The following is a 13,155-nucleotide window of genomic DNA, read 5'->3' on the forward strand; positions in this document are numbered from 1 at the left end:
TAATAAATGCTTTTCCCCTTACTTCCTTTTAATAGAAAAAAGAAAATTCTTGAAACAATATAAGTAAAATATTATATACTATTTGTGTAAAATAGCACAATTATCTACGTAATATCACCTAGAAATATGTGTGTGAATATATTTTAATAAACAAAAGAGATGCTGGGTCCTAACTGCAACGGTGACAAGCCAGCCAAGTGTTGGAGATTATGGGTATAAAAGATAGCTCTAGGACTGAATTCTACTTTACCTAGAAAATGTACAACCATCAGGAGGTTTCTGAGTAGCCTCTCTCTGGAGGACTAAATTCAAGGTAAACGGAGTCAAATCATCACATGCAAACATGTCATGTGACCAGCACTGCCCATAGAGCCCCGCTTTCATGCCAGTCTAGCTCTCTAATGCCCAGAGGCACGGAATTTTCCAGTGATTATATCCTTTTCTTCAACATGAACATCACAACAGAAAAAGATCCCGTAACTAAAAGGCTGCTGCTAAAAGGCTCTTAGAAGAGCACTTGCGTTCTGATCCAATCAGCAAGGTCTAGAACAGGCCAATGAGGAAATGCTTGCAAAAATGTCTGGGGTCAAAATTCAGGCGCATTTCTTGAGCCTTCTTTTCCCGCCAACAGCTTACACAGCCGGCTCCAAACAGAAAAGCCACCAACCTGATTCCGAGATTCATTGCTTCGGCAGTCCCGATCATGCTGATGCCCAGGAGCATGTTGTTGCATATCTTTGCTGCCTGAAAACAAAGTAGAAGGTCACTGTGCGGGTCAGCACGCCCAAAGGAGGCCTCTCAAAGGCTTCAGTCCAAGTGTCTGAGTAGCTCAGTGGCAGTCAGGCAAATACTCTCTTAGGTCGACATTACAAAACAACACAAAGTCTGATATTCTTCCCTCAGAATGTCATTTACACGTGAAAGCAGACGGGCAAAGTGGGCTCATTAAGTACTAAGCAAGCCAATCAATGCCCCGCTGACCCCTTGCTCCCTCTGCAGGCTCCCTCCAGGGTGCCTCCCTCCAGCCAGGCACCGTCACCCAGTGTAGAAGCATGTACAGTTCAGTGAGGGCCACAACTAGAGCCCAAGCAGGATCCCAGACTGTGGAGGTCCCACGGGTTCACTTGGGAGATGCTGGGTAGTTCAAGAGTTCAGAGAGAGAGAGGAAGGCCGGTGGGTACCAGGGCAAGACTTGGAGGAGGAGAAGGAACTCAAATGGTAGACAGGATGTCGAGGCAGAAGAAACAAGGAAAGGGAACATACAATGGCAGTGAAGTTACAACAGTGGGATGGGGAGGAGACTGATGTGGCTGGAGCACAGCCTGAGAGAAAATATGGTTCAATATGTAGGACATGGCAAAATTATGGAGGAGCCTAAAAGCCAGGAGGAGACAGGAAGTGGTGGAGGATCACTCTGAGTCAGGTGAATTAGAATGGAGTATCTGATGTCAAGGAAGCCAGGCCAGGGAGATGATGGCAGCCTGGGATCAACTGGTGGCACTAGGAAGGAGCATTAATAAGCATTCATTAAAATCCTGGTTCTACTCTGTGCTGAGAACTGTGGTAGGCATCAAGGTAAAAAGCCAAGAGGGTTCACACAAGGGAAACAGCTCCAACTTCCAAAAGCCCCACTTGACTGCCTAATGGAGAAGAATCAGCAGGGGTGATGAGTACTTTGCTGAGAAAATCCAAAGGACTCGATACCTCAATGGAATAAAAGAAAAGAATGGCCAATGGTGGTCCATAAGGAGGACCCTAGGGTCTGTCCCACACAGAGGAGAAATGGAAAGGGTTCTTTTAGGTAAAGGGAAGAGGAACTATCTACAGGCAATTATATATATTTATATGATAAATAATATATAATAAAGGCCTGGCACTTAGGTGAGGGGAAAAAAAAAACATTTCATTAGAAATGTACTTGGGAGTTTTTAGCACTGAGGCTGTGAACAATGTTAGTGAAGAATCACATGAGCCTACAAGGAGCTTTTATAGGTCTATTTATAAAACAGTAGAGATTTCTGTATCTGTCATTAGCAAGAAAAGGCTTCAAATGTCCTGGAACCCACAGATATCATTTTGGTTCAGCTCAGCTGACTCCTTTCAAAAGGCCCTTCCTGATTCCCCATTTAGTAGTGCCCCTCACCCAAATCACTGTGTGTTTTTCTGTTGTTGTATATTTTTTTTGTATGCTCTACATACTTTTCCATGAATGTGTGGAGTCCTCAAGTAGAATGTTAAGTTTCCTGAGGGGGTAGGAGCTGGTCTTCCTTTTGTATTTATAGCCTCAGGGCCTCTAATAGTGACTGCCACATAGGAGACACTTAATAAATGCTTTTTGATGGGCTGAAATATATTCATTCAAGAAAATCTGGGTAAACTGTGGAAGAGGGAATTAAATTAATGTTAAAAATATCTAGAAGGAAAAGAATATGTAAGCCCAAAAGGAAAATGAGCTTATTTCCTATCACCAACATTCAACATTACCTCTCCAGTTCCCACAGCTCCACAATACACCACGTTGGAGCCCATGCATCCTAGTAGTTCTTTGGCAGCAGCAAACTCTTGCTCTGGTCCTCCTACCATGAATGTCAGGTTCCCAGCTCGAGCAGCTCCCACCCCTGGAAAAAAAGATTTGAAGGGGAGATCAATGCAGAGGAACATTCTGAAAGAATTCAAAGAGCTGAGGTGAGGCTAACAGAAACAGAAAGTTCAAATCCAAATATCACAGATACAAAGCAGGTCTCTACCAAGCACAATCTGCCATGCCTATCCACTGCTGTGCAGCCTATGCTTAGACACTCCTTCTGTCCTTAGACACCATATGACACACACATGACACACTAAATACACCTTCTGGAGAGTCAAAACTGCTAGTGACCAAAAAATCCAAGGAAAGACACATGTTTGGGATAAACAGGCTCAGGCATACAATGGATGACGTGCCTGCAAGAAAGTGCCTGGCATGACTATAGTCATATATTATCAGATGAAGAGACAAGCAAGGCACATGGCAAATGGGAGGAGGCAGGGACAGAACGCCTGAGGACTGTGCACTGAACCCTCCTCCATGGAGGATTTAGGAAAAATTGTAAGAAGGAAACCAAAGAAGAGGTGGAGAAGGGAGGAGGAATGAGTCTCCACCCTGATGAGCCTGCCGAGCTACCATCTATATGGGAGTCAATGTAAAATAAAAAGAAAGCAGACATTATAAGTCAGGATGGACATGTTTCCATATGCAGAAATCGTGGATAAAGAATTATACTCCAAACAAAATTTAGGGTCAGACCCCATTTTTGTGTTTGAAAAAAGATGAGTTAAATATTTTATGTGGTCTTTAACAGCTTTGATTTTAATCAGGTCCTGAATAGCCAGCCTGTCCATGATGAGCCATTTCACAGTTAGCCAGCCAGGTTATCAAATGACAGACATGCAGTCTAGCCATCCCCTACTCTGAGCTTCAGTCTCCTCCTCTGCTAAATTAGAGGACTGGAAGAGATGACTTCCAGGGTTCTTTCAAACAGCTCTCCTCTTATGATCTTAGAGCCAAGCCCAAGAGGGAACATTTTTATCTCTGTAGGCCCTGACAGTCTTTGCAAAGTGAGGATCTCCTCCACGGCTCCAAGATTGGAGGTGGGGGACACGAGAGGGAACTACAGTCTTCACTAGAGTGTATGTACACAATGATGGAATCACAGAATCACAGCTTTTGGAAATATTTGAGTCTGGAAAGAGTAGGACAGAAATGGATGTCCCAGTCATGTTCTAAATAGCAATCCTAACCCCACATCATCAATCCATTATCCCCAGAGAGCATAGGTAGTGATTTTTAAGGTTCACAAAGAAGAAGGGCCACCTCATTACCATTTAAACACACATTCAGATCATGCTAACACTTTCCAATTGGTCCCCTCCTGTACTCTACCGCCAAACAGACCTACTTGCAATAGTCCCCAATTCAGCATCCATCTCCCACCTCTCTTACCCAAGTTTTTCTTCTTATTTAAAACACTCTCCTTCCCCATTTCCAAGTCTAAGAATCTCTGGTGCCTTCCAAGGCTCAGGCCAGCTACGAGCTCCTCCAGGAAGCCTTTTCCTCTCCCTCTTAATGGTCTCTCCTGAATCAAATTTTCTTCTCTTACTTCTCTGTTCCTGTGGTATCACCATGATAGTTTAAGCTCCCTGAAGGCAGAGGCTGGTTTTTAGTTTTGTTTTTATATCCCCAGGGCCTAGCACAGAGCACGACACACAGTAGGGACTGAATTTTCCCGAGTGGTGCAGCCTGAGATGTCTGTTTTGTGTTGTGTAGATTCCCTCATTTTAAAAAAGGCATACATTTGCCAGCAAAGGCATTAAGTGGAAATTTCAGAGAATATTCTATTTTGAGGTCTTCTTCAGAGGCTGATTATTCTAATAGGCACTACATGATATCATAGTTTGGCCAAGTCACCAGTACCAAGAAGTGTACAGGTAAAAAGGCTAAAACTTTTAGTTAATTATGCTGTTTTTCAGAATCTTTTTAAAGGGTTCTGTTGGGTAAGCCTAGAATTTTAAGTCTAACATTAATTTTTAAAGTTTTTTATCTATGGTTCTTCCTCTGCTGTAAGAGAATAGAGATACAGAGTAGAGAGTTTTTGCAGGTTAAAAAATGGTGCTCAAGAGAGGGGCCTACTAGTCTACTCCAGGAGGCAGCAGTACCTTGGTGGAGTCACAATGAGTCCACAGTCTTATCCTTGTCTTAAACATTCAGAAACCTAATTAATAAGTTTTAATCCGATCAGACTCTAGGGAATGAGTCATATAAATAAGGTCTCAAGAGACTGTTCAACCAGAACACCAAGGTCTTCATTTACAGTGGAAGCTCTACCTGGCCTGAAAATCAGTATTGATTCTTAGAGGCACTTCTCCTAGTAGATAAAAATGATCCTAAAACCCAACTATAAAAATGATAGTGTTGCTTGATGATAACAGAATCAGAAACAAGGAAGCTGATGCTCTTGAGGAGAATTTCCAACAGTTGAGGGAAGCTTAATGAACTGATCTTCTCCACTCCAGGCATATTTCTGTTTTGGGAACTGATATTAATTACCTAGAATCAAAGCACCTTCTACCTTAGACAGTGACGGTTAAAAGTTCTGGCAAATTCTTACTATCCAAATATACTTTTTCAAGGTTCTTTATCAATCACCAGAAATTTCAGTTAGTATGATACTTCCTGATGAGAGATAACTTGTAATTTAGAGTTTATTTCATATCATTTCATTTTACACCCATTCTTTCTAAGGGGCCATCTAGTTTCTTAGAGCTATATAAACTCTAGGATAGGTTACTTCCAAAGCTGACTAGTTTGATCCAAGGGAGTACAATGGACATAGTGCTGGACTTGGGGTTAAAAAAAAAACCCAAGTTCAAATCCTGCCTTAGACGGTTGCTAGCTTTGTGACCCTAAGCAAGTTGTTTTTAACCTCTCAGACTCAGTTTCCTCATATGTAAAATGGGGCTAGCAAGAGCACTTATCTTGAAGGGTTGTTGTAAAGACCAAATGTAATAATATATGTAAAGTACTATGCAAACCTTAAAGTATTTTTTAAATGTTGGCTGTTATTATTTTACATTGATTCTTCCTAGCTCCAGTTTCAGAAGATGGCATTGTTTAAATCTGTGTCCTAGTTCTTAGAGTATACTCTTTAAAACTCACAGTCTACATACTGATTACAAAGAAATACCATTCAAAATTGCATAGCCTCAGGACCTACAAAAATTAGGCTAGTACTGAAATAGATTTGATCCAACTAAGAATCTTATTAACTATAAAAGAGGGCCAGACCCATTATCAGTGTTGTTTTCAGAAAGGAATGGAAAAGCCATTCTTCACTGATACTAAAAATATCGGTTCACAATTTTCATGTCAAATCCTGTTGTCCAAGACAAGGATGCTATGTGGATGAGCTATTAGCCAATGCCTTATATTTACACTTCATTTTACAGGAGAGCTAGGAATGAAAACACCATAAGGCTCTGGGACATGTATAAAACCAGAGCCCATTAGAAGAGACAGCTGCAAGTAATGGCCTACTTTTGAACTTAATTTATTCACCCAATCCCACTATCTTTATACTTAAAAAGCCCAAGTGAGAGGAACCATATTTCATTCAAATTGTGAACTACTTCACTATTGCAAAGTCAAACAGCCTATTGGGGTTCATACTATTTTTAACCAATTAGGTATTGGCCCTGTAAGAAGTCAGCATCATGTTAGCCAAAGTATCTCAAAAAAAAAAAAAATGAGAACATATTTGGAAACCTGTAGGGATACACACATACCAGGAACCATGACAATACTTTGGAACACATTCTTTGGAACTGATTCTATATGGAAGTCCTGAGTTCCAAGAATAGTTTAATTCTGGCCTATGCCAATTGGTCATTCTGATCATAATAAAACTACAAGTGACTGTTACCATGTTGGCTTCCAGCATGCTGCCCAGCAAAACTGCCAAGATCACCATGTCAACCCCTCCAGCATTGGGAACTGTTTTTATTCAGTGCCCATGCCCAGCCTTAATACTGATCCAGTGATCTGACCTACAGCAAATTAAGTAACAATTTCAGTCAAAGCTCACTAACAAAACCAGAACTATCCATCATAGGTCAATAGCTTTGTAGCTACATTACAGGCTGCTAAATAGCTTCAGAGAGTCATTTATTAGAGAAAAATTAATGATGACAATGGTTTTCAGCTGATTAAGCTTTTGACAGCTGCACTTTCTCACTTGTTCAAACACTTATTTCATGTAAAAAATAAATTTTAAAAACTCACATGCAAAAGAACAATTTACTCTATTCTACGTGCTCGTCGAGTTCCGTTCAACTCTTTCTTCCATCCAACATTTGAACCTCTTAACTGATGTTTTTCCTTTATTATTCACAATCTTATGAGAACATATACCAAAATGTAGATTCTGCCCCAAATGAATATTTGGTAATCCCAGGGGCCAAATCCAAATATGGTTCCAATACAGTGATAAGAAGACCTATGGTTACAAGGCAGATTCGTGTACAATTTATCACTTATTATAACTTATAATGAGCATAATTCAATTTGTGGTTATTATCTCATTTGATCTTCACATCAACCTTAAAAAGCAAACAGTACAAGCTTGGTTCTCCCATTTCTAGAGATTAAAAAAGGCCTAAGCCTCAGAGAGGGGAGAGGACTAGCTCAAAGCTAAACAGCAAATGGGAGTCAGAACTTGGGTATATAATCTAGGGCTCTAATACAGTATAATGTGGAATAGGATTTACAGTATACAGTATAGGACCTACGGTATAGGAATTCCCTATACCATCTAGCCAGTGGAGTGCCATACCCAAGGCAGAAATAAGGATAAGTAAGGCTCCCCCAAAATGGCACCATTTGGCATCCCAGAAGGAACAACCACAACATTTGTACATAGCTGCACATAGTTTTAGGTTTTCAAAATATGAAACAACTTAAAGGTAGTACACTGGTTTTGGAGTTCAAGGCTCATAGTTCAAATTGTAGCTCTAGTGAAAACTACCTACGTGACCTTGGGCCAGTCCCAACGTTTCTCCGTTGGCAGAATGGGAGGGGCTGGACTGGATAGGCTCTGTGGTATCCTCTGGTTCCAAATCAATGCTCCCATGCACAGATTCATTACATCACTGCAATGTTTTCAATCTATCAATAAATACTCCTTAAGTACACTCTATGTGCTGGGTCATCTTCTAGGTTTATAAATACAAATACAAAATAAGAATCCTTACTCTTGAAGTATTCTGAAGCTTATCTTATCTATCATGGAGGCAGCATCTACATACACAAGTCTGTACAGAATAAGCATAAAAAGGATAGACCCAAGGGGTCAAACATATCAAATTTCAAGAGTAAAGGCACTAGTGGATGGAGAAATCAGAAAGGCTGCTTTTTACTTCCTCTCAAACTACTCTGTATGGCTGTATTTGTATTCAGGCTCCTTCTATTTGTCCTTGATATACATGACAAAAGACAGGAAGTATGTGAAGTGTACACACATGCTACATCTTAAATGTAGAGCAGGTTCAGATGGTCTTGTCTTTCTACCTGCGGGGCCTGGCACAAAGGAGGGAACAACCAGCATTTCTTAAGTGCCTATGTGCCAGGATCATGTCAAAACCTTTTACAGATACTATTTCTTAATACCTATCTGTTGGCTGACAGAATGCAAGGCTCAAGCTACATTAGGCAGGAAGAGAAGAATTCTACCAACCAGAGGGGAAAAGGGCATGTGGAATAGCTATTGCAAAGCCACAGAAGTGTGAGATGGAGTGCCATGTGTTAAAAACAGAGAAGGCCAGTAGATCCCAGGGCACAGGGAAAGAAGTGCTGGCATAATCCTATGCACAGGGGGGATCTACTAGAGTGTAACATGATCAAATCTGTTTAGCAGGGGGTGGGAGAAGGGGGAATTGGACTGAGAATACAACTGAAATAAACAAATTAGGAAGGAATTACAATAGGGCCAGATTTACTACTGGAGTTCAGAGATGTTGTATGAGAGAAATGCTATGTTCATCCCTAGATGGTCTACTGCCAAGGTAAGCAAACTTATCCATGGCACCCCAAATTTCTCCACTTACTGTGACCAAAGGTTCCCTGTATGGATGGTGCAATACTGGCTGGTGGTACTGTCAGGCCAGAATCAGCGAAAGTGGCAGAGGATTGCTCCCTACTCTGTTGTACCTCAGCCTTCGAGGCAGCACTGAGTGAGTTCATTTTTGGAGTGTTCCAAGAGCACTAGCGCCCCTGGTGTGATGACTTGCCAAGCCTTTTTCAGGGCTGCTCATCCACCTCTGGCATCCACCTGTTACCCAGCCCTCAACTGTGGCTCCAAGAAACCGGATCATGTGCAGTGGCCATACCTCAGTAAGACCATCTTGGCAAAGGGGCTAAACCAGGCTGAGGGTAACCAACAGGCCTCAAATCATTGGTGAGTTGGGGAAGAACACACAAAAAAAAGGTTCCCACTTGGGAGGCAAGGCAGTAAAGGAACTTGGAGTCATGGTCCCAGCCAAGATTGAGGCGAGCATGAATGACTTTGGGATTTCTTCAGATGGAGACTCCAGGAGGATTCACCAATCAGAGGAGAAAGAGGACAGAGGAATAGCGGTATTGCCAGCTTGAACTCTATTAAAGGGTGCATTCACTATGTACAGATCCTTATACTAGGGCTGAAAAGGACATAGCATTTAAATTAACATGTTATCCCCAATATCAAAGAGTTAACTGTTTAGAGCAGGGAGAAGATGCCAGAACAGAGAGCTCCAATATATGACAAACCCATGAAGTAAGGCCAAACAGAAAGAACCTTCGTGGAGTTGAGCTTTAATGGAAATGTAGAAAATCAACAGGGCCAAGGGAATAGGAGAAATGCATGTAACAGTAAGGCAAGCAAGTAAATAAGAACACAGAGAGAGGGAAGCACCAAATGAACACAGAAGATGATAGGAAGTTAGGTTTGGAGATCATGGAGGGCCAGAGTAAGAAAGAAAGTTATAAAAGTAGGGTAGGATCAGAATTCAAGCAAGAACCCTAGAATGTCAAGCTAGAAGAAAATTTAGAGATTATAAAGTCCAAAACCAATTTTATAGATGAGGACACTGACATCCAAAGGGCTATAAGTTATTTCTCTGAAGTTGTACAGGAAATAAGGAGCAGTCTCCGGCCTTTTGACTCCAAATTCAAAGAACCTTCTATTCTACCATACTACCTACTGTGAGAATCTTCCTGCTTACACGAGGGGTCTGACTTCCTTGTTAGTCGAGAGAGTTTTCAGCAGAGGAATAACACACCAACTCAAAATGTGCCAGCCCCTTGCACTGTGCCCTCTGGAATGCTGGCTCCACTGAGAACAAACTTCCCATCTTCCCAATCTCTTCCTTTTCTCTTTCCTTCCAAGTTCTGACCCTCCATACTGCTTCCTTTGACTCCTCTTCCAGGGCTGTGGTTCCTAGCAACCCACTTATCACCCAACCCAAGCCTTGGAGGCTGTCTTCTAGTAAACCCCTCCCATGCCCGAAGACATTCTCCTTTTCTCAATTAATTTGCTCTAAAACTGACAGTCTTTCCTCCCTATTGCTCACTTTCAAGTTAGGGATATTAGGGAACTTCAGCTTTTATATACACTCACATATATACACACAGAAATCCATACGTGTGTATACATATACATATATACCCTAATTTTCTGGCTCCTCGAATATGCTCATTTCCCATAACTCACTTCTCTACTCCACCCCGGGCAGACACAGAGATGGTCCTATCACACCCATCTTGTCTCTACCCACAGGAATAATCCCATGCTTACAAACTTTGATGATTGTTTCTGTCTTTTATAACCCTTGATCCTATTCTTAATTCTCACTGGCTTCTACTCGCTCCACTCTTCTTCACTCCTTTTTCAGGCTTTCACACCTGAACTCTCTTCCCTATCTTGACTCCTGGGTGAATATCTTTATCTCTACATTACCTCATACAATCTAATCCTGTGCTCTTGTCCTATTACCATTCGTGCCTTGCCAAACCTCAACCTTAGATTACTTCCCACCAGCTACATTCTTTAATTTTATTTATATGATTTTGAACAGACCTGGAAGAAATTACAAAACCATGTTGAATGGGTCCACTACAAATTTATTATCTAATCTCAAATGGGTCCTTGCCACAACAAGGCAAATATTCTGTTCCTAAAGGTTAGCTACCCCATTTCCCAGAGCTGCTGCACCAAACATTCTTATTTCTCCTGAAGTTCCCATGGAACCCCTCCCCAACCTTTCTAGCTAAGGCACTTAAATCGTAGTTTACAAAACCAAGCACCAAGAGCTCCCCACTTCTCTCCTCCTCAACACACATCATTCAGATGTCTTCTCTCGCTCTCCTCTCTTCCAGTTTCATATAAAGAGGCAGCCTTCTTCCTTACTAAGGACAATCCCTCTACCAGCACTCATTATTCCACCACCTTCTACCTTTTTCAGCAGATTCTCATCTCTATCTTGTCTTCAATCTCTCCCTATGCTGTGGCTATTTCCCTGCTACCTACCAATAAGCCTTGTCTTCCCCTATCCTTAAAAACAAAATGAAACAAAAGATAATGAGCATCTTATCATCCTTGCTTGCTGTCTTATGCCTCTCCCACTCATCATGCCTGACTCCTTAAATTATCTACCCAGTGTCTCCATTTTCTCTAATCTCACTCCCAAGCCCTCTTTATTATAGCTTCTGATCTGATCATTCAACTACCTCTTCCAAAATTGTCAATGATCTCATAATTACCAAAATTAAGTCTCCTCTTTGTCCTCTTCCTTTTTGATCTCTCTGAAATATTCAACAATAACACCTTATCTTGTTGGATACACTCTTCCTCTCAAAGTGTCAGTAGCCTTGCTCTCCTCCCATTTGTCCACCTCAATCTCCTTTGCTGGTTCTTCATCCATGCCACACCCATTTCCCATTGGTTTCTCCCACAGCTCTATCTTGGGCCCTCTACTCTTTTCATGTGATGCCATCTCACTTGGTGACCTCATGAGTACCCATGGATTCAATGATCACATCAATGCAAATAATCCTCAGATCTCTATTTCCAGCCCTGGTCTCTCTCCTAAGCTTTGATCCTGATATCATCAAATGCCTTCTGGAGTATGGTTTTTTGTTTTTGGACATATTGAATTGATGTCTCCCAGACATCTCCAACTCACTGTGTCCAAAATAGAATTCATTTCTATTTTTGAATATATATTGAATAAATATAGGATTATTTCTATATTTGGGGAAAGAAGTCGTTCCCCAAAACCTTTCCTCCCTTCCAAGCTCCCCTTTTACTTACTTTCCAGGGCATTGCACCAACTGACCCAGGCTTGAACCTTGATGCCATCCTCAGCTCCTCCCTCTCTTACCTTGCATACCCAGTCTGTTGCCAAATCTTATCCCCTTCCTCCTTACAACATCTTTCATTTATGTCCCCATCTCCACTCCATACCTCTCACCCTAGTTCAGCGTCTCATCATCTCCCCACTGGTTTACTACAACAACCTTGCCTCAAATCCTTCTCCACTCCCAAACATTCTCTACTCAGCTGCCAAATTTATGCTCCTAAAGTTAACCACAGCATCCTCCCCTGAACTCACCTCTGGGATCAAGGTTAAAATCTTTTGTTTGACATTCAAAGCTTTTCCTAGAATGGCTTCTCCTGAAACATGATTCTCCATTTCCTATCTCTAGGCTATCCCACACAGCCAGGTGACACAGTGGATAAAACACTAGGCCTGGAGTCTGGAAGACCCAAGTTTGAACCCAACCTTAAATACTATTAATCATGTGACCCTAAGTAAGTCACTTGACCTCTGTCTGCCACAGTATTCTCAATCATAAAATAGGGACAATAACATCATCTACCTTGCAGAGTTGTTGTAAAAATCAAATGAGATAATATTTGTAAAATGTTCGGCATAGTACCTGGCACAGAATAGGTGCTTAATAAATGCTTTCCCCTCCTCCTTTAGCTCCTTTCTTGAGTGATTTATCCCTTCAATCTTTACCTCTTAGCTTCTCTGATTTCCTTTAAAATTCAGCTCAAATATCACCTATTCCAGAAGTCTTTTTCCAGGTCCCAGCAATTAATGCCTTCCTCTCTGATTGCCTTCCACTTATTTTGTATATAATTCATACATCCCTACTTGTTTACATGTTTCCTTCATTAGAACATGAGCTCCCTGAAGGCAGTTACTTTGCTTTTTGCCTTTCTTCTGTAGCCCAAGCCTAACACAGTGCATGGTACACAATAAGCAATTAACAAATGCATTTTGACTTGATTTATCTCAATCCATGCATATAGAAAAGGAGAGACAATGAAGGTACAAAAACCTATAAGGAAATTATTAGAATAACCCAGGAGGGCAGTAACAGAGGCCTGTAACTAGATTGGTGGCAGCAAGAATAAAAGGAAACAGATGTGTGGATATAGAATAATTACTTAGGGAGGAAAGAGAAGAGTCAAACAATAATAAGAGACTGAACATGAACAACTGATTTAGAAGGGGTCATCAGCTCCAAACTCCTCATTCTACAGGTGATACTAAGGCCCAGTGGTCTGATTGGCCCCA

General features: G+C 41.4%; 1 protein-coding gene across 1 annotated transcript in view; it reads right to left on the reverse strand.

Moving 5' to 3' along the window:
• Window positions 1-13,155, reverse strand: part of HIBADH (3-hydroxyisobutyrate dehydrogenase) — a 163,615-nt gene that overhangs the window by 22,890 nt on the left and 127,570 nt on the right. The window contains exons 5-6 of the mRNA XM_044678864.1: window positions 2,485-2,618; window positions 668-744 (exon numbers count right to left, since the gene is read on the reverse strand). Coding sequence (XP_044534799.1) covers window positions 668-744; window positions 2,485-2,618 — 211 coding nt within the window. The remainder of the gene's footprint in view (window positions 1-667; window positions 745-2,484; window positions 2,619-13,155) is intronic.

Source organism: Gracilinanus agilis, chromosome 5, assembly GCF_016433145.1.
Source record: "Gracilinanus agilis isolate LMUSP501 chromosome 5, AgileGrace, whole genome shotgun sequence".
NCBI classification, from domain to species: Eukaryota; Metazoa; Chordata; class Mammalia; order Didelphimorphia; family Didelphidae; genus Gracilinanus; species Gracilinanus agilis.